Source organism: Nematolebias whitei, chromosome 5, assembly GCF_014905685.2.
Source record: "Nematolebias whitei isolate Nwh7 chromosome 5, NemWhi1, whole genome shotgun sequence".
NCBI lineage: Eukaryota > Metazoa > Chordata > Actinopteri > Cyprinodontiformes > Rivulidae > Nematolebias > Nematolebias whitei.
In genome coordinates this window covers 14,115,186-14,133,565 of record NC_056502.1, presented here as the reverse complement: position 1 = coordinate 14,133,565, position 18,380 = coordinate 14,115,186, and the positions used below count along the sequence as shown (strand labels likewise).

Sequence of the window (18,380 nt, the reverse complement as noted above, 5' to 3'; positions counted from 1 at the left end):
CTCAATATGATCGGTAACAGTTTATTGCACTTCCGAATTTTAAATACAAAACACTCAATTTACATCAAATGTAAAACAAATACTGAACTTCTAAAACGTGTTTTCCATGACCTTTCAGACCAGAATGTTCCAAGCAGATCTAATAAATATGCAGAAAATCATCAGCATATTTTATCCAACACAAAATACCAAGAATTAAAAAAAAATAATAATCTAGAAGCTCATCTCAAATTAATTTATGCATTTTCTTCAATTAAAAACAAACTTGTGCATGATGTAGAGACATTATTCTAAAATTTTAAACGGGACTTGATTTGTAGAAATTAGTTATCAAAAATGTACAGATTTAATTTAGCAAGATGTTGTGTCTAAAGCAGAAAATATATAACAGTTGTACCTGGGTACATCCCAACAAGACACAAACCAGAGGCATCATGGGTTTAATATATGCAAAGGCAATTCTGACAGGAAATGTGCTTTAATGATTAAGAAATTCATTATTTGTGTATATGTGCAAGTTATGTGAACAAATGAGTGTAACAAAGTTCATTTATCATGCAACATAAGGTGTTGTCTTGATACAATGCCCTACGATAAATACAAAGAATAGAGGACCCAGATAAAGCAGGGAAACAAGTCTCAGAGCAATTTTACACCAAACCCTTAAAAATGACTCAATCACAGGGTCAAAAAGATGACTGATCGTTAACCAGCACCCGCCGATGGACCACCTGGCTCTTTACACGGGCTCCATGAGGAGTTCATCCAAGTCTGATCCCTCTAGCTCTCGGAACGCAGCGTGAGAACCAATCACAAACAGCGTTGCTCCTGAGACAAAAAAAAAGAAAAATAGGTGTGAACAGAGAGAATAAGAACGAAGTAGTTCACAGGTGCATAAAACTAGATTTGTCATTTTATTTTATATACAGACTGAATCAGCAGGAAAAGTTAGTAAAATGAGCCAATGGGTGTTTAAAAAAAACAAGGCTCCTGCAAACCCAGAACAGTAACACATGTCAGAAGTACTGTTGCTTAGCTTACCAAGAATCCAAAACACTGCAGCTCCAGCTCCAGCCAACCAGAAAACGGGCAGAGAGACGAGTCCAGCCAGACTCATCTGATGAGGAACAGTTAACTCTTTGCCTGGGTGACAAGAATATTAGAAATATTGAAGCACTCACTTCATCAGGTACATTTTGCAAGGGATATGCCTTAGTGAAAACGTTACTCACCGAGAACAACCAGTTTGGACTCCAAAGACTTGAGGTGGATTATGTAGAAGGCGCCAGCAAACACAGCTAAGGCAATCAGCAGCATGGGTGAGCTGATACTGAAGAGCAGAAAGATAAACGGGACAATCAGATTGGTGTTTTCATTTAAAAAAAGGCATTTGCTTACTGATTCTATGTTTGGATTATTTCAATCATGGCATTTTTATGATATAGTGACTGAGTGTATGGAGAACAGGTGATGTGAATAAAATCCTGATAGCAAAAAAAAAAAAAAATCTAAATCAAACTGATTGTAGGTCTTACATGCAGTAGAGAATGAGACCCAGAAATATGAAGGTATAGTTGCTGTTGTAAACTTCCACATTTTTCACCACCCTCTTACACAACTCCCCAAAGTTTCGAGGCTTTGAAAACTTGCGTTGGTCTACAAAACTGGCCCACGGTCGAATGGACAGCCTGCGTCTGTCGAACCACTCTTTGGCCACGCTGGCTGAGATGCCTTTAGGGAGCCGGAGCCTAAAAAAAGTAAAAGAACAAACCAATAGAATAAGGAAATGTGTTGAGACGCTGACAAACAATATTTGAAGTATTAATGATTAAAAGCCATCTGATTAATAGCAATAAAATAGACATTGTGTGCACATGAGATGAAAAGTAAAAGCTTAGAGGTTCATGCCTTGACAGCACCCCAGTGCCTCCTGTGCCAGTTGGATGAGCATCCTCAGCACTGAACAGATCTCCAGCCTTGCCGTCCATGTCCACCTGAACGTTTTCCCCCTTTGGCACTCCAGATAGCATTGAAAAGCTTTCTGTTTAAATTAAAATATAAATAAATAAATGAAGCATTTAATTATGAAAACAATTTCCTTTGACTGATTCATTTTCATTTTATTGCAAAATATACACTGTATGGCCATATAGGTTACAATAACTAAAGAAATATACTTTAGTTCTATTTTGCAAACATTTTAATAAACTTGTCCAAAATATTTTAGCGTCCACGTCATTTTAAGATCATCAAAAAGGACTTTCTCGTCATTTTAAGTGATCTAACACTATAGTGTTAAAACAGTCCAGACCAGTAGCTGACTATTTTGGAGAAACATCTTCTGTTTGTTAAACTGTTCCATCTCTGACCTATGAATCACTCAGGCATAAAAAGGCTCTTGAATTCAAGGGATGAACTGGTGTTTGATTGGTGTGCGTCAGACAACTTAGTAGAGAACCATTTTGAACAGTATACTTTAAAGATATGATTTGTTCCAATGTTTGATCAAAGATAACGGGGATATAAAATAGTATTTTATTTTTAACACCAATAAAATGAATCGCAAAAGCATTAATAGCACAAGACTTGGTATATGGCAGATAATAAATTCTCAAGTCCCATGTGCTGGGCTTTATTTTTTTGGTTCTCAAGGACATAACTCGAGATACAGATAAGTTATCTGCCGTAGATATTTGTTGTTTTGAGCTTGGCTATTCTTTTTTTTTTTTGTCCTCCACTGCTCATGTGTTTCAAACACTACAGAATATGCTGCCATGGTGGCCAGGTAAAATAAATAAACAGAAATAACTAACTGATCAAAATCACTTAAAAATTGAACAACAATAAAGTCTAGATACTTGTAAGTAAAGTATAAAGAAATTAGGTTTAAAAACTTTTGTAAAGGATTGGAAATTAGCAAAATAATTTCAATTTTTGCCATTTTGATTATCATCAATGTCACAGTTTTTCACTCAAAACTTTTATTACCAACAATAATAAATCACTCTGAGACCCTAAAACTCGTGATTTAAATCAAAACACATCAACACATTCATCTATCTGTTTAAAGTTATTTTAGAATAATGATTTAGAATAATTATACTACATAAACGTAAAGGTTTCTGTATAAAGTGTCACAAACAATCAAAAACCCAGACAAGTTTAAAGTTGCGACAGTATGTGCTCATTATAGCTTGTCACACGTTTAATAAAAACAAAACAAACAAATAAATAAATAAGCAAACGTACAGCAACCAGTGGAAAAAAAGGCTTAAGCTAAGGGCTTGGTCCTTCTGCCACATCACTGAACAAACAGGGCATGCAAGAAACCAATGCTACCAAACCATAGCGTTTTAATATATACAATCACTCAAGCAGATCAAATGTACACATATATGTTGATAAACAAATTTACTCGATTACAGACGAAAACTACTACTAGCTTATACTAATGTTTACGTTCATTTTTAGTCCAGGCGGATAAATTGTTCTAATGTTTTCTGAAATAACAACGTTACTACCCTAAATGCCAATTTTTTATATATAATTGATTGAATGTCGGCACTTACATAGCAGAAGTTTTACAAGACAATCTGATCTCCTTTGTTGCTGTTCGAAGATTACGGAAGTGATGTGGCTGGTAAAGAAAAAAAAACTTCCTACTTCACTCATTCCAGACAGCGCCACCTACTGGCCACAAAACATACATTACACAGATGCGTCAACGACGTTAATATTTTTTTATTATTATTAATTCTGTATTGAGCGCCTGAAAGTGTTTTTTTACAACATTTATTATTTGTGGGGCAAATACTTTCATCGCACGGTTGTTGTGGCTGCTCAAAACAGAACCAGCACTGAACAAAACTGACCGCAGATCCGCGATGGATAAAACGTGACTTTACGTCATGCAACAAGCTCGGAAGCTATGATTGGTCAGTTTCCGAGCGTTGTGGGCGTTGCTGTTACAGCTCACGTGGCGCTGTGGAAGTTGCTAGGTCCTCCAGCGATAGAAAGGATACAATCCCTGGACGTTGAATTGCTGTTATTCACGGTATTTGATCAAATTATGCATTTGAAATGTTTGACATTTTTAAAAAAACGTACCATTATGCCGTACGGTTCCTGTATTTAAGGCTCGTGCATAATAAAAGCAAGTCAAGGAAGGCATACGCTAGCTTATTAAAAACTGAAAATGGGGCGTTGTTGTTAGCGGAACATTGTAGCATAAGTGTCTTGATGCACGCATAAAGAAAACTGCATATCTCTGTGTAAAGTTGAGTTTAATTATTCAGCTTAGCAGCTGTCTTGGTAAGGTATTTAATGGCCTTGTTTTTTTCCTCCTTCATAGAAAACGTGACCTGTTACGTAAATTTGCCAAGGGTAGAAATTGGCCCCACTACTGGACGTCGGAGGAACGACTCGTATCTTTATCTTCCAGCTGGTGGTTTGGTGCATATTTTTTACAAGACGTCAACACTCAGCCGAGCTTTAGTGTCGAGTGTTGCCGAACGGCGTCGAGCTGAAGACGGAAAAAAGGTAGGATTCCGCTTCAGAACAGTGTTGAGCACTAAATTAATGTTTCATCCACATTATGCTATATGTAGCTATGTTACATTTGATGTGGAAACGGTTATTCTGTTTCCACTGGATAAAGAAACAAGTAACAATTCAACGTTTTGTATTGCGTTGATTTGACTAACTGAAAGCATCATTAAACCCATCATTGTAACTCTGGTTTTCAAGCTTTGAGCCATGAAACACCAAGTTGGGATCTTGAGGTCCATGAATTAAACAAAGTGTTAGCAGCATATCTTTTTGCACAACTCTTGCAAGGAATAAGAAAACACACCAAACGGTTATCACAAATTAACAATATCATAAATGTCATGGAAGCTGTTTGTTTTGTTGAAATGTTCGTTATTATCTAGCATTGAGCTGCTTGTACATTTCATGTACTATTATGAATTAAATGCTGAAAAGTTTGCTTTAGCTCCACTGTCTTTTTTTTTGTTGTCATTGTGTCAAAAATTTGTTTTAGTGTTTGTAAATCTTTTATATTCCTTTTACAGTTTCAGCACAGGAGAGAACGTGAAAAGACCCAAACTATGGCTGCAGTGCATTCCCCGGTGTACACTCTCAGGGACTCGCTCCACTGGGATGAAACGGAGTGCCTAAACTACTATGGGATGTTGTCTCTCCATGAGATCTTTGAAGTAGTTGGGTCTCAGCTAACAGAGATGGACATTGAAGTTCTATCTTTCCTTCTGAATGAAACCTACTCTGCACCACACCCTCTTGATCCAACAGGCTGGACAGTTGAACCTGTTGAAGATAATCCAGAGGACTCAGGCATGGCACCTAGTCCACAACTGCTGAAAATGTGGAGGCGGATAAAGCCTAAGGGATCCCAGCCCCCATTAGTGGACACAAAACTTAAGAGTGGTCTTGAGCTGTTACTAGAGCTTGAGAGAAGAGGATACTTCAGTGATGGTAACCTGGAGCCACTGCTTCAACTACTAAGAGTTCTTACCCGTCACGACCTGCTGCCTTTAGTGTCCTGCAAAAGAAGGAGAACAGGTGAGATCCTGAACCCAAGATCTTTGTGATGACTGTTGCTGCTCTGTCACACCCTTTCAGAAACTTTGCTTCATCTCTTTCTTATTTTTATTTTACTGACGTAATAGTTCAGCTATGCATTTGTTTTTCAGTGTCTCCAGAAAGAATTGGACATAGGTATGAGGTAGATAACTCAGAGTTGGTGTTTGGACTACAACATACTTGCAGATCAACAGAAATGCCACTTCCATCTTTCACACAACAATTAACAACTGGTAAGTGCACTGTCCAACAGCAGAACTGTACTTAACCACTTAAGACAAGTATTTATGGGTTTGAGACAATATGTTTGTTGCATCCTTCTGTGTGTGTGTGTGTTACATATATATGATTAATTTACACCATATTTTATGCTTGGCATCATTCTTTTGTTAATAAGTTGGCAAGAAATGGTTAAACATGGAACAGAAAGCTTTAAAATTTTAACAAAAAATGCCCTAAAGGAATTAATTTTGTTGATATTGCTCAAATCATTCAATTAAATGTTTCGTATGTTTTCAGATATTTCCTCTCCTGTGGCTGATTCATCTACTAGGAGGCAAAGAAAGAGGAGGGGAAATGGTTGGAGCCGTAGGCCCAAGAAAACTAACAGACATATCCAGCCACTGCCTCTGCCGCCAGCACATAGAGTGTCATGTGGTAAGTGAGCGCATATGTCTTCAGTTTTGTTTTTTCAGTAATGCCTTCGTCTTTTTCTCCTCTTCATCTTTTTTTATTTTTAAAAATAAATGTAGTCGTCAAATTTTTAACATCTTCCCCAATTCACCTTATTTCTGTTTTGACATTTAATGCTGATGTTCATTAATGCGGCTCGGCATGCTCCCACCCCCACACTGCTAGTACAGATACTTCCGGCCAAGCAGAGATTGTAGCCCTGTAGCCACAGGATAAATGGCTTTGACCTAGCATTAGTAACATAGTGCGCTGTTATCACTACTGAATTGAGGTGCAAAAGAGAGCCCAGGCAGGATGGAAAAAAGTTTCAAGAGTGATTTGTGACAAAAGGGTGGCAGCAAAGCTCAAAGAAAAAGTTTATAAGACAGTAGTGAGACCAGCTATGTCTTAAGGTTTGGTGATGGTGACGCTGACAAAAAGACAAGATAAAGAACTGAAAATGGCAGAAATGAAGATGTTGAGGTTCTCCATGGACGTGACAAGGATGGATAAGATTAGGAATGAGGTCATCAGAGGTACAGCACATGTTGAACCACTGGTAGATATAGTTAAGAGAGGCCAGACTGAGATGGTTTGGACATGTCAAGAGGAGGGACAGTGGGTATATTGGTAGGACGTTAGAAATGCTGCTGTCAGGAAAAGGTAAAGAGAAAAGCCAAAGAGAAGATTTATGGATGCAGTTAAAGAGGACATGGAGGTAGCTGGAGTGAAGACAGAGTAAGATGGAAGAGGGTGACTTGTTGTGGTGACCCCTGAAGATGGAACAGTTGACAGAAAAAGATGACAACAACCAAGATACAGTTTGAGCTAAACTGTTCAAAATAGTCTGTTCAGTCACTGGACAAAGAAGGTCTGACCAACATGGTTAGCTGCACTTTCCCTTTGGCAGGAACATCCTTTCATCCATTATCTTTACCCGCTTCTTCCTTTACGGGTCGCACGGCTCACCTGGTGCCCATATCCAGCAGTCACTGTGCGAGACGAGAGGTCCACCCTGGACAGGTCCATCACAGGGACCCGTAGAGACAAACAGGACAACCAGTCACTCTCCCACTCACACCTAGGGACAATTTAGAGTTACCAATCAGCCTAACATGCGTGTTTTTGGTCTGTGGGAGGAAACCGGAGTACCTGAAGAAAACCCACACATGCACGGAGAGAACATGCAAACTCCACCCAGAAAGATTCCCGGCCGGGATTCGATCAGGCGAGCTTTTTGCTGAGAGGTAACAGCTCTACCATCTAAGCCACCATGCCGCCCTGGCTAGAACATTATTCTAGAAGGAAAAAAAGTGTTTTCAGTATTGCCTACTGTCAGGACATGCAGTATCTTATTGTTTTATACAAACATCAAAACAAATGTCATCAGATTTCCACCCTGACCTTCTTTACATTCTTGCCCAATCCTTCAATCATTTCTCTAATCCATTAGACCACGTTCAGCTGCTGCTTCTAAGTGTTCGACTTGGTGGTTGTTTCCTGTTTTTAGTCTATTAATACAAGACAGTTGTTCTGTTTCAGTGTCGTCGGATAAAACGTTATCACAACGTGGTTCTGAAAAGAATTTGTCATCCTAACTCAGCTGAAAATGTTTCTTACCTCATTGTTAATGATGGAAGGTCTCCCTTTAATTCAGCTATTTTTCTTTTGCTTTGGATGGGTATCTAGAACTGTCAAATTGGTACGAGTTTTTTTACTGCTGCAGCTCCAATCTACTTTGATGTCTTCAATAAAGATGTTTCAGCAAGTGAAACTAAAATAAAATCCTGGAATTTGTTCAAAATTACCAGGAAACAACAAAAGAAATCCGCCTCCTTTAATCAGAATTCTCTCATGTAGAACTTTGATAATTAATTTTTTAGTTTAAAAAAGAAAACTACAAAAGTACTTTTTATTTGTACAGTATTTAATGTTCTTTACAAAACATTTTCATTATTATTATTGTTTTACAAAATTGACCTAAACTTAGTACATTGAAAAGCTAGTTGTGTAGTAAGTGTGTCAGCCTGTTAACATTAAATGCAATTAATGTAAAATTGACAGTGGAATATGCAAATATGTTTCTAAGAATCTGAGTTTATAAAAAGTTAGTTTGGGTTTTCATTTTAGGAAATAAACTCAGTTCATCGTGTCAACTCTAATGATGAAATTCTTCTTTTACAATTCCATTATGAGTAAGCAACACAAGAACTGTAGTCTGATATGACCTTTGGATTTAAGCTTTCTACCCGTTTAACCTCAGACATTGAGTTCTTGTCAAACATCTTTACTTACTTGATCATTTAAAATTTTGTGTAAGAGTTGACTTGTTTTTATTTTATCATTATCTATATCAGTGATACCCATCCATAGATTTTATCAAAGCTAAACTTTTCTCAGTACTTAAAGACAATTGTGCTAACATATGTCCTTATTTTTCTTTATGTAAAATTAGGCGAACCCAAACAATTTCTAATCCCTGCCTCTAAGTTATAAATCCTGTTCACACAAAAAGCCTAGCGATTCTAGCTCCGCTATAAACAAAATTAAAGAATGAAGACAGCCCTCAGAAAAACATTCTGGTTGAGTGATGTGCCTGTGACTATAAACATGTTGCTCTCTTGACTCCACATTTGATTCCACCAGGTTGACTTCGATTGTGACTCAGATCAAGTAACCTAAGACACAATGGATCACGAAGACAGAGGTGGAGACTGAGGAACAAAACAAAAAAGTCTGTCGCTCCACTCTGTCCATTCGTACAGCAAGCGTGCGTGATCAACTCGGTCATGTGCGCTCACACAAGTCTGGGCCGATGCCTAAGGTAAAAAGAGGCCCCCCTTTGTTACAACAGGGGGTGGTGCTGCTGCTTTGCTCTGTGTACGATGCTTGTCTATCACAATGTAGCTGCTCCTTACCATGTCCCTCTTATCAAACCTAGTCTGCTCTTAAAACAAGAAAGAAATCCTCCTGTGTTTTTAAGTGTTGTGCTCTGTGGAAGAGAAAACATTTGGAAATTTTTGGGCTCCTTCCAGTTCTGATAAAAAGTTATCAGCGTGTCACAGAACTGTCAGTCCTCAGCAGTAAGCCACAACCTCCAAGTCTGCAGCTGTTGTTGAAGGCAAACATACCAAACAAGAATCTGAAGCTATTTCTGCGTTATTTTATTCTAATCAATATCAAATTGAAATTATGGCGTAAAGAATCGTTTGAATCAAATTATGTTCCTCTTGAAAATGTTAGGTGAATTTCTGTTTTTCACAAATATGACCAACATACTTCTAGAAAGACAACAAAAGTATAAATTTGAACAAAGAACAATAATAACCATTATTTGTTACCAGTTAGCATTTGACGCTCCAAGTCAAACTGAGACACAAATAATAGGTAATGCAACATTTTTTATTTTTTGTGTTGGAGAGTTGCATGCTATTTAGAAAATACTGTTTTAGCATCTTACCATAAATAATTTAAACTGGATATGGGCATCTAGTGCAGCAAGAGTCCATCTGATTCATCTTTTTATTAGAAAGTAGGAAACATTTTATATATGAACAGTTAATTGGAGTAAAGAAGTTTGATTATTACTACTGTAAACATTGATAAAACAATAATGGTAAATATGTAATATTTTGTGCAGCCCTAGCATGTTATATTCCCTAAATAAATTCTATTTGGTTTCCAAATGGAGCAGAGACTTTTCTGATACACATTACATGCCATCAACCAGATCAAGAGAGTTGAGGCATCAACTAAGCAGCCCGTGTTGAATTTTCAATCTTAAACTAAGTATTCTGATTCATCACACATGTAGTGAGCATAAGGTTGCTGCAGATCATTCAGATAAAGTTGGCTGCACTGAAACCTACAATATTTGCTCTGAACTTGGTGATATCACCTGTTAACGAAAAACAAAAGTCATAACTGATGGCTAACCCAGAATACATGATGTTCCACATGTCAGTTTATGAAATGAGCTTGGACAGGAAGTTACGTCCTTTATACTGTACTAAAAGTAGTCCGATGTTTAAAAAGAAAAATATGTTGGACATATTTGTTAAAAAAAAAAAAAAAAGAAAACCGCTGCATCTTTTGGTCCCGTCCTCGCTTTTTTTTTTTTTTCCCATAAATATTGATAAGTTGTTTGTCCGACAACCAGCACCCATTTCAGAAAACTTAAGATGGCTGCCAAGAGACAACTTTTAAACAGATTCCTGTGAGGTCTCTTCTTGACTTCTGAGGAATGGAAGTGAAACAGTGCTCTGCTGAGGGAAGCTCACGCTGTACCTTATCTCCGTGGCCTGTGCGAGCCCTGGTGCACGTCGAGACGGCGCAGAGATAGATATGGCAGTTCAGTCTATCACTGACCCCCTAGCATTTCAGCAGACCAGTCTTGTCATAACTCCTCTCTAAGATGATTTTCAACAAACTGAAGTAAGCTTTGACAATGAACGCTTCAGTTGCAAATTTACATCAACTGTGTGTTTTTTGAATGAGGAGCTTTTTGGAGGTCCTTACTTGGGTTATTGAACATTGCTGATAAGTTGTGCTAAGGCATTAATTATTGGTACATCATGGTAATATAAAAGTCATCCCAAGCTTCCCACTATTCTGTAGAGTGAAAGTATATCTGGTCGTTCATGACAGCTACTAGCATTACTCAAACCTGATTACAACAAGAAGTGCCTATTTGATGTTGAAAGAAACAACCCAGTCAACCAATATCCAATCCACTTGTGCTTGTCTCTTTTTCCTCTTTTTTTCTCTTTTCTCTGTATTCGCAGTTCTAAACAGACCTACCCCTGTGTCAGGAAAACGATACTCTCACACACAGTGAGAGAGAGAGGGAGGGAGAGAGAACGAACACTAAACGTTCAAACTTCACAAAATGGTAAAGAGTGACTTGTCTATGGGATACGAGAGGGTTCTGTCTGCCTGTCTCTCAGATTCTCCCGTAGCTTTTCACTCTCTTGGTCAGTTGTTCAGCAGAAAAATGGATCGATAAAGAGTTGAAGCTCTCCGTGCCAAGTGACTCCTCATAAATGGGTACTTAAACTTTTTTCCTTCTGGTGGATGAGATGAGGAACCTGAACGGTCTGGTGTTTTAAAGTGAGAAATGAAAACTGTGCCTTCTAATGTCCTATCTAAGTGGATGTCTCTGTGCCTGATGAAGCGTGAAGTGCTCTGTAACCCTAACAAAATGACTGCCGCTGTGTTCCTGTTCTTTTTTTAATGGCCTCCTCTTCAGTGTCACTATCTTTACCTCGATCCTGCTCCGTGTGAAATGGAGGCTATCCATAAATGCAGTAATTACATGAAGGGCAGGTGCTTTATTTTAGCCCCAGTAATGACGAGGTGAAATGATCAAAAAGGTCGTTTCAGATTTAAAAAAATATGCTAATACTAAGTTCTACAAATGAATTAAAATGTAGGTCATCAGCAGTAATTTGATTTCCTCCCAAGAATGTTTTTGATAATTTGACCCTCAAAAGTTTGAATACATTTGAGTCCCTCTTTTTGTAAAGATGACTAAAACTGTTTGCATTATTTGGTGTCTTAACAAAACCAGCTTCATTGTACTCATCTCATGTGTTGAGATATTCTACCTGATTAGCTTTTTAAGAATGCACAATTTAAAATAATAATAATTCCAAATTTGCCACATTTTATTTTGTTTTTAGAACAAAAAGGGATAAAAAATTTTTTTAATATTTGGAAGTCTTTTATTTCCGCAACCTTTGCTCCATTTATCTTTGCTCGTTTGCCTTTAACAAATTTCTTAACATTTCATTTCTAGATGTAGTTTTTTACTGAAGGATATTGTTGGTCTTCATGAAAGAGCTTTTGCTATGGCATAAAATGATCAGATGTTACTATTCTGTCTCTATATTTGACTTAAAAATAAGGTGGTGAGAATTTACGATAGCTGCTTTAGATTTTTTTAAATGGAAATCATGATTTGTACCATGGTTTTATTAAGTCTAATGCATTAAAAATCCTGTCTGTATTGTAAATGAGCCTATCTAGAGATAATTATTGGTTATGGATACATTGTTATATATATATATGATTTAACAAACTGCCTCTCACAATCAAATGTTTTTTTTTATAAAAAAATGACCATGTTTCCAAATTTTGTGCGAAGATGTCTTTCTTGAGAAAATCTTTTTTGTAATAAATCCAAACAACAATGTACTGTATGTAAATTTAGTGGGACTCCTCTAACCAACTTCGCATATTTTAAGATTTAAAAAACAATTGAGGATTTTAAATACTTCAAGGCGTTCATTCAGAAGCTGTTGTTTGATTATCAGTCTTGTTCAAATGTTAAGAGATGCAAAATCGATGTCTTAATTCAACATTTGCATTTCTAATGTTGGCATTTTCCAAACTTTATCGATCAGGAGTCTGCTGCCATTCACCCTGGTCTCTAACAAAATATGGCTTCAAAGAAGGAGGACGTGACCCTTAAAGTCAAATGCACTCATTTAAAATTAAAGTTGCACATCTTTACAGAACGATCCATTAAGTTTTCTTGTAAAAAGGTTCTGTTTATTGAGACGAGACCCTAGAAATCGCCTTCCCATTTGTCATAAGTATGTTTCATAAAAAGATAAATGATTTTATAACAACTATCTGTTTTTTTTTTTTCAAGTATGACTTCATAATATAGTTTTAATACATCAATTCAGTTTATTTCTATAGCTCCCAAGTCACAACAGAAGAAGTCATCTCAGGGCACTAAACAAAAACATTCATATATGAAAATAATAATTTAACATTATTTATCTGAGGAGCAGACTGCTTTGAGTTTAAGTTCATTGCAGAACTCTCATCTTGAGCGAGCATGAAGGCGACAGTGGAAAGGAAAAACTCCCTCATGAGGAAGAAACCTTTAGCAGAACCAGACTCAGGACAAGCGTCCATCTGCTTCGACCTGCTGGGTTTGGTAGGAATAGATACACAATGGCAGGTCGAGTATCACGTTAAGATAGAAATGGTATGAAATGAAAACTTCAATTTTTACAAATTAAGGAAATTAGTTTAATTTGTCCTCTAGTAGTCTAATATGGCAGCCAACCCTAACTATAGGATTTATCAAAAGGAAAGTCTTTAAACTGGACAATGTGTCAGCCTCACGGACAGAAACTGGAAGTTGGTTCCACAAGAGAGGAGCCTGAGAACTGAAAGATCTTCCTCCCATTCTGCTTTTGGAAACTCTAGGGATCACGAGTAAACCTGCAGTCTGAGAGCGAAGTGCTCTGTTAGGAAAATATGGAACAATAAGACCTGTAATATAAGATGGAGCTAGGTTGTTGAGGACTTTGTAGGTTAGAAGTAAGATTTAGAATTCTATTCTGGATTTGACAGGGAGCCAGTGGAGAGAAGCTAAAACTGGAGAGATCTGGTCTCTCCCACTAACTCCAGTTCAGACTCTGGCAGCAGCGTTTTGGATCAACTGAAGACTTTAAAGAAGTATTTGGACACCCAGATAATAAACCATTGCAATAGACCAGTCTAGACATGACAAATGCATGAACCAATTTTTTTGCATAATTTTTAGGTTTTTAATTTTGATATTATGCAGGTGGAAGAAGGCAGTTCTAGTAGTTTTTTTTTTTAATGTGGGGGGTAAAAGACATGTCCTGATCAAAAATAACACCAAGATTTTTAACATTAGAGTTGGAGGACAGATTAATGCCATCCAAGGAGGGAGAAAGACTGAAAAAATGTATTTCTTAAAATATCAAGTCTTAGAACTTTTAAAAGGTTTTTTAAAATCTCAACATTAAGAAAGTTTGAGAATATCAAAAGGTCTGGTTAAGTTTTAGGTTTACATTTGGCTAAAACTACTTTGTGTTCCTGCACATCCTTTCGTTTGGACATGATGTTTCTAGACGAATGTTGGCAAGAACTGTTGGAGTCTCCTCAAAGGGTTTGATTGGGAGAGATGGGTTTTTGTTGCAGCGAGTGTCCTCAGCAGCTGTTTCGACTCGGAGCTCTGGATTAATGAGAGTGGAGGTGATGTCAGCGTTGCTCTTGCTCAGTACAGTATGTATCCTCTAATCTTTCTCACTGTGCTGTTGCATGACCATCAGTCAGTCGACACTGTTCTCAGCACTGAACAATCTGATCAGTGTATCTTCATGTTTTAAACTTCATGCTCAGAGAAAAAAGCCTTCCCAGTGTTTGGTACTGCTGAGTGACTTCTGCTCTTATCATGTTTTCTCAAGGCGTCAAGTTCATTTCAAGTAAATCCATACATGAGCGTCAGAGCTGTAATATTTGTGGACCTTTTAAAAGTTGTCGTGCTGAAAGTTCTCATGCTCCAGTTTCTTCTGACTCAATCATTTTGTTAACAGCTGGCAAATGAAACTCAAATTCATAGAATTGCCCGAACAAGAAAAGGAACCGCACTGCTGCATCAGATGAGTATTTGTCTTTAATTGCTCCGACTTGTCAAATTCATTTTCACCAAAACAAACGGGAGGGGCTTTTACTTAAAGCAACAATGCACAGACGGGTTGGTCTAGTCCAAGTGCCCCCGCCGAATTCAGTTTGCTCTGCCGTGCAGACACGTTTTAGCAGTTGCTTTCTTTTCGGGGTCTCATTCAAAATCAAAACAAAATCTTGAATAATTTCTGGACGACCTGTTCAGTTGCTCTGTGTGAACTGTGCCCCTTAAAAAAAAAAAATCACTAGATACTGATGCATTTAAGCAGAATTGCATTTTAAGTTTGATTTCTAATGTTTCTTTTCCTCTCCTTTCTTTTGACTTCACAACCCCTCAAACTCTTCCATCCTTCTTCCACCCTCTCATTTCGCACCGTCCTCCACTGTCTCCCACCACCTCAACCCACCTCCCCACTGTTTCCTCCACCTCACCGTTATCAGATATCCGCCTTCGTGTCCGGGCGGAGTACCTGGAGCATGAGTCCGCGCTACGTGACGGCGTCTCCTCGGACAAGCGGCAGCCGCTGGAGCGACAGTTCGAGCTGTTCAGCCGAGCCAGCTCGCTGCTGCGTGCCAGAGATCTGGGCTCCATTGTGTGCGACATCAAGTTCACAGAGCTGGACAACCTCGAGGCCTTCTGGGGTGACTACCTGAGCGGAGCTCTTTTGGAGGCCCTAAAGGGGGTTTTCATCACAGACTCGCTGAGGATGGCTGCAGGCTCGGAGGGTGTCCGCCTTCTGATCAGCGTGGACCAAGATGACTACGAGGAGGGCCGGAGGCTGCTGAGAGCCAGCAAATTTATGTTCTCCGGTCATGGTGGGCGCATAGAGACTCGCTAGACTTTGAGCCAAAATAATCTTTTTGTTGTAATATAGTAAGGTTAAAGAAAACCGTAGCCTGGGCTGTAACTGAAGGTCGAAGGTTTCAGGTGGAATTTACAAGCACTTTCAGGCCTTTTTTGTAATTCATGCAATAACCACTAGATGGCAGAAGTTCCCATCTGCGGTTTGTGTTCAAGTTGGAATATTAATATTTATTCTAAAAGATGATTATTTACAGATTTTTTTTTTAATTTTGATTTATGCACAGCTGCCTATTTGTAAAAGACCAGGATGAAACTGGATAAATCAAAATTTTCTTCTTTGTCTCAGAACAGGAACAAGCAGGCTTGTGCCTCCTGATCAAGTGGTAAGCTCGTGACACTTTGTTTCTAGATAAATTGAAGGCACAGGATAATTAAAAAAATATATATCAACAAAAACAAGTGACGTTGACTTTAGTTGTACGAATTCTTATTAAACGTGTTTATTCTCCTTATTTGTGCCGAGATTAATATGGTGCCTCCATTGTCAAGTGCAACCAAACAAAACGTTTCATTGTTCTTTTGATTTAAATGAAATCCCTGAAGTCTTGTGTACGGAGAAAATTGCCTTTTAAAAAACTGAAAGTAAATAAAGCAAACAAAAAAAAAAAAATCTGATATTGTAAAACAAATTTTAAAAATGAACATGGAAGGGAACACAAGTTTTTTTTTAATTTTTTATTTTTATTTTAACCGCAGTTTTGAGTTTTGTGCCCAATTTTGTAGAGCCCAAAAGTAAAATGCATTCTTGGATAACTGGAAATCTCAGTCCTGTGCACCACAATAACCCGCCTCGTGTTTGCTGTGGTCAGTGGATATGGTAGATGACAGCAGTGATTAGGGATGGGTCTCAGCGGACCATGGAAGATTCATCATCACAAGCTTGTCAGGGGCATACCTGATAATGCAGCAGTGGCTTGTGTCCGGCTTCCAACGAGGCCTCGGCAAGTGTTTCTCTCAGCAAGTAAAGCACAGGACGGTGCGTCAGTCAATAGAAGTGATGTTGGAGAGATCAAAATCAAAAGTGCACATCCCAGCTCCACTCAGCCCTGCCATGTTGGCCCAGTAGAGTGGCTCACAGACTGCTGTCTACTCACCCTGCTGGAACTAATGCCTGGACTTCACTCATGGAAGACGATCAATAAGGCCTCACTCTTAAGTCCCTTCATACTGGCACGACTTGAGCAAGCAGACAGCGTCTGAAGTGAAAGTCTGCAGGGCCACGGGAGAACAGCAGAGGTGTATGGTTGGGGGGGGGGGGGGGGGATTATTGTACATTTGTATTGTTCACCGATTCAGGAGAACATTTTTGTTAATGGTTTGTTTTTTTTGATAAGTAACATGTTTTGTGTAAATCTTTATATAGTGAAATTATTTCTGGTGAAAAATAAAGTTTGAACGATCTCATCCTGGTTATGTGCATTGTTGACATGATGAGAAACTAAACAAGTCGGTTTGAATCTAAGTTTTATTTAGATCAAATTCGTCTTTGTAGAGCAGTTCACGTCTGCTCTGGGTTTCATTAATATTACAGCAGTCAGTGGAAATGGCTGCTCCAAAGAGGTCCATTGAAGACAAACCTGATTTAAATGTGTACAAAAATGACAATTGTTTTTCTTTTGAGTCGACTCCTACAGGAAGCATTTTAAGTGTACCTTGATTAAATGTAACTAGCAGCATCTTCGCCCAACAATCTACTTTGACATCAAAACAAACATCTTCATGAATCCGTAGATATTCTGCAGAAGTTTGAATAAGAGTCTCAGAGGAGTAGGAAAATTAGAGAAGACTGCGCTGGTACTGAATATACACTGCCTGGCCACAAAAAAGTTGCCACCAAGAAAGGTCTCACTAATATTTTGTTGGACCACCTTTAGCTTTGATTACAGCATGAATTCGCTGTGGCATTGTTTCGATGAGCTTCTGCCATGTCACAAGATCTATTTCCATCCAGTGCTGCGTCACCAAGATCTTGCACTGATGACTAGGCACATGATGGGTGCATCACTTCACCTGCCTCTCTTCTTACCCTGATGCGTCCATCACTCTGGAACAGGGTAAATCTGGACTCATCAGATCACATGACCTCCTTCCATTGCTCCAGAGTCCAATCTTTATGCTCCCTAGCAAACTAAAGCTTTTTTTTTCCAGTTAGCCTCACTGATTAATGGTTTTCTTAAGGCTACACAGCTGTTCAGTCCCAATCCCTTGAGTTCCCTTTGCATTGTGCATGTGGAAATGCTCTTACTTTCACTATTAAACATAGACCTGAGTGCTACTGTTGTTTTTCTTCTATTTGATTTCACCAAATGTCATTCAGGATTTTTTTTCCGGCCACATTTCTTCCTCCAAGACGATGGATCCCCACTATCCTTCCAGTTTTTTATAATTCGTTGGACAGTTCTTAACCCAATTTTAGTAGTTTCGGTAATCTCCTTGGATGTTTTCTTTGCTTGATGCATGGCAGTGATTTGACCCGTCTCAAACAGACTGACATCTTTTCCACGACCACGCCATGTGCCTTTCGACATGGTTGTGTAAGAAATGAGAAGCAACTCATTGCACCAGTTGGGGTTAAATAACTTGTTGTCAGCTGAAAGATAATCGCTTATGCAGTAATTATCCAATTATTTGCTTAGTTAAATCCAGGTGGTAACTTTTTTTGGCAGGCAGTGTACATTTTAGACTTATTGTCTCTGAAGACTGTCAAGCAGAGAAGGCATTGAAGATTCTGTTAAATCCTTTTTTTTTTCTGTCAATCTTTTAAAAATTGATTACAATAACTTCATTG

At 38.3% G+C, this 18,380-nt stretch overlaps 2 protein-coding genes across 2 annotated transcripts; one reads left to right on the top strand and one right to left on the bottom strand.

Annotated features, from left to right (window-relative positions):
* Positions 1 to 19: 19 nt before the first annotated feature.
* On the bottom strand, positions 20 to 3,638 carry rabac1 (Rab acceptor 1 (prenylated)). The gene is made up of 6 exons (XM_037676256.1): positions 3,570 to 3,638; positions 1,862 to 2,041; positions 1,536 to 1,743; positions 1,233 to 1,330; positions 1,042 to 1,143; positions 20 to 828 (listed from the first exon to the last, which is right to left on the bottom strand). Exons 2-6 carry the CDS (start codon positions 2,028 to 2,030, stop codon positions 740 to 742), a joined length of 666 nt encoding a protein of 221 aa, XP_037532184.1. The 5' UTR covers positions 2,031 to 2,041; positions 3,570 to 3,638; the 3' UTR covers positions 20 to 739.
* Positions 3,639 to 3,973: 335 nt separating this feature from the next.
* dedd1 (death effector domain-containing 1) lies at positions 3,974 to 16,202 on the top strand. The gene is made up of 6 exons (XM_037676255.1): positions 3,974 to 4,054; positions 4,352 to 4,539; positions 5,073 to 5,580; positions 5,712 to 5,834; positions 6,121 to 6,258; positions 15,169 to 16,202. The coding sequence occupies exons 3-6, from the start codon at positions 5,109 to 5,111 to the stop codon at positions 15,564 to 15,566; spliced, it is 1,131 nt and encodes a 376-aa protein (XP_037532183.1). The 5' UTR covers positions 3,974 to 4,054; positions 4,352 to 4,539; positions 5,073 to 5,108; the 3' UTR covers positions 15,567 to 16,202.
* The last annotated feature ends 2,178 nt before the right edge of the window (positions 16,203 to 18,380 follow it).

Coding starts and splice junctions, on each gene's coding strand:
- rabac1 (XM_037676256.1), bottom strand. CDS start 2,030: ATGCTATCTGGAGTGCCAAAGGGGGAAAACGTTCAGGTGGACATGGAC. Junction 1,744..1,861: donor ATCTCATGTGCACACAATGT/CTATTTTATTGC, acceptor TTTTTAGGCTCC/GGCTCCCTAAAGGCATCTCA. Junction 829..1,041: donor TGCAGTGTTTTGGATTCTTG/GTAAGCTAAGCA, acceptor TTTTTGTCTCAG/GAGCAACGCTGTTTGTGATT.
- dedd1 (XM_037676255.1), top strand. CDS start 5,109: ATGGCTGCAGTGCATTCCCCGGTGTACACTCTCAGGGACTCGCTCCAC. Junction 5,581..5,711: donor CTGCAAAAGAAGGAGAACAG/GTGAGATCCTGA, acceptor TTTGTTTTTCAG/TGTCTCCAGAAAGAATTGGA. Junction 6,259..15,168: donor AGCACATAGAGTGTCATGTG/GTAAGTGAGCGC, acceptor CACCGTTATCAG/ATATCCGCCTTCGTGTCCGG.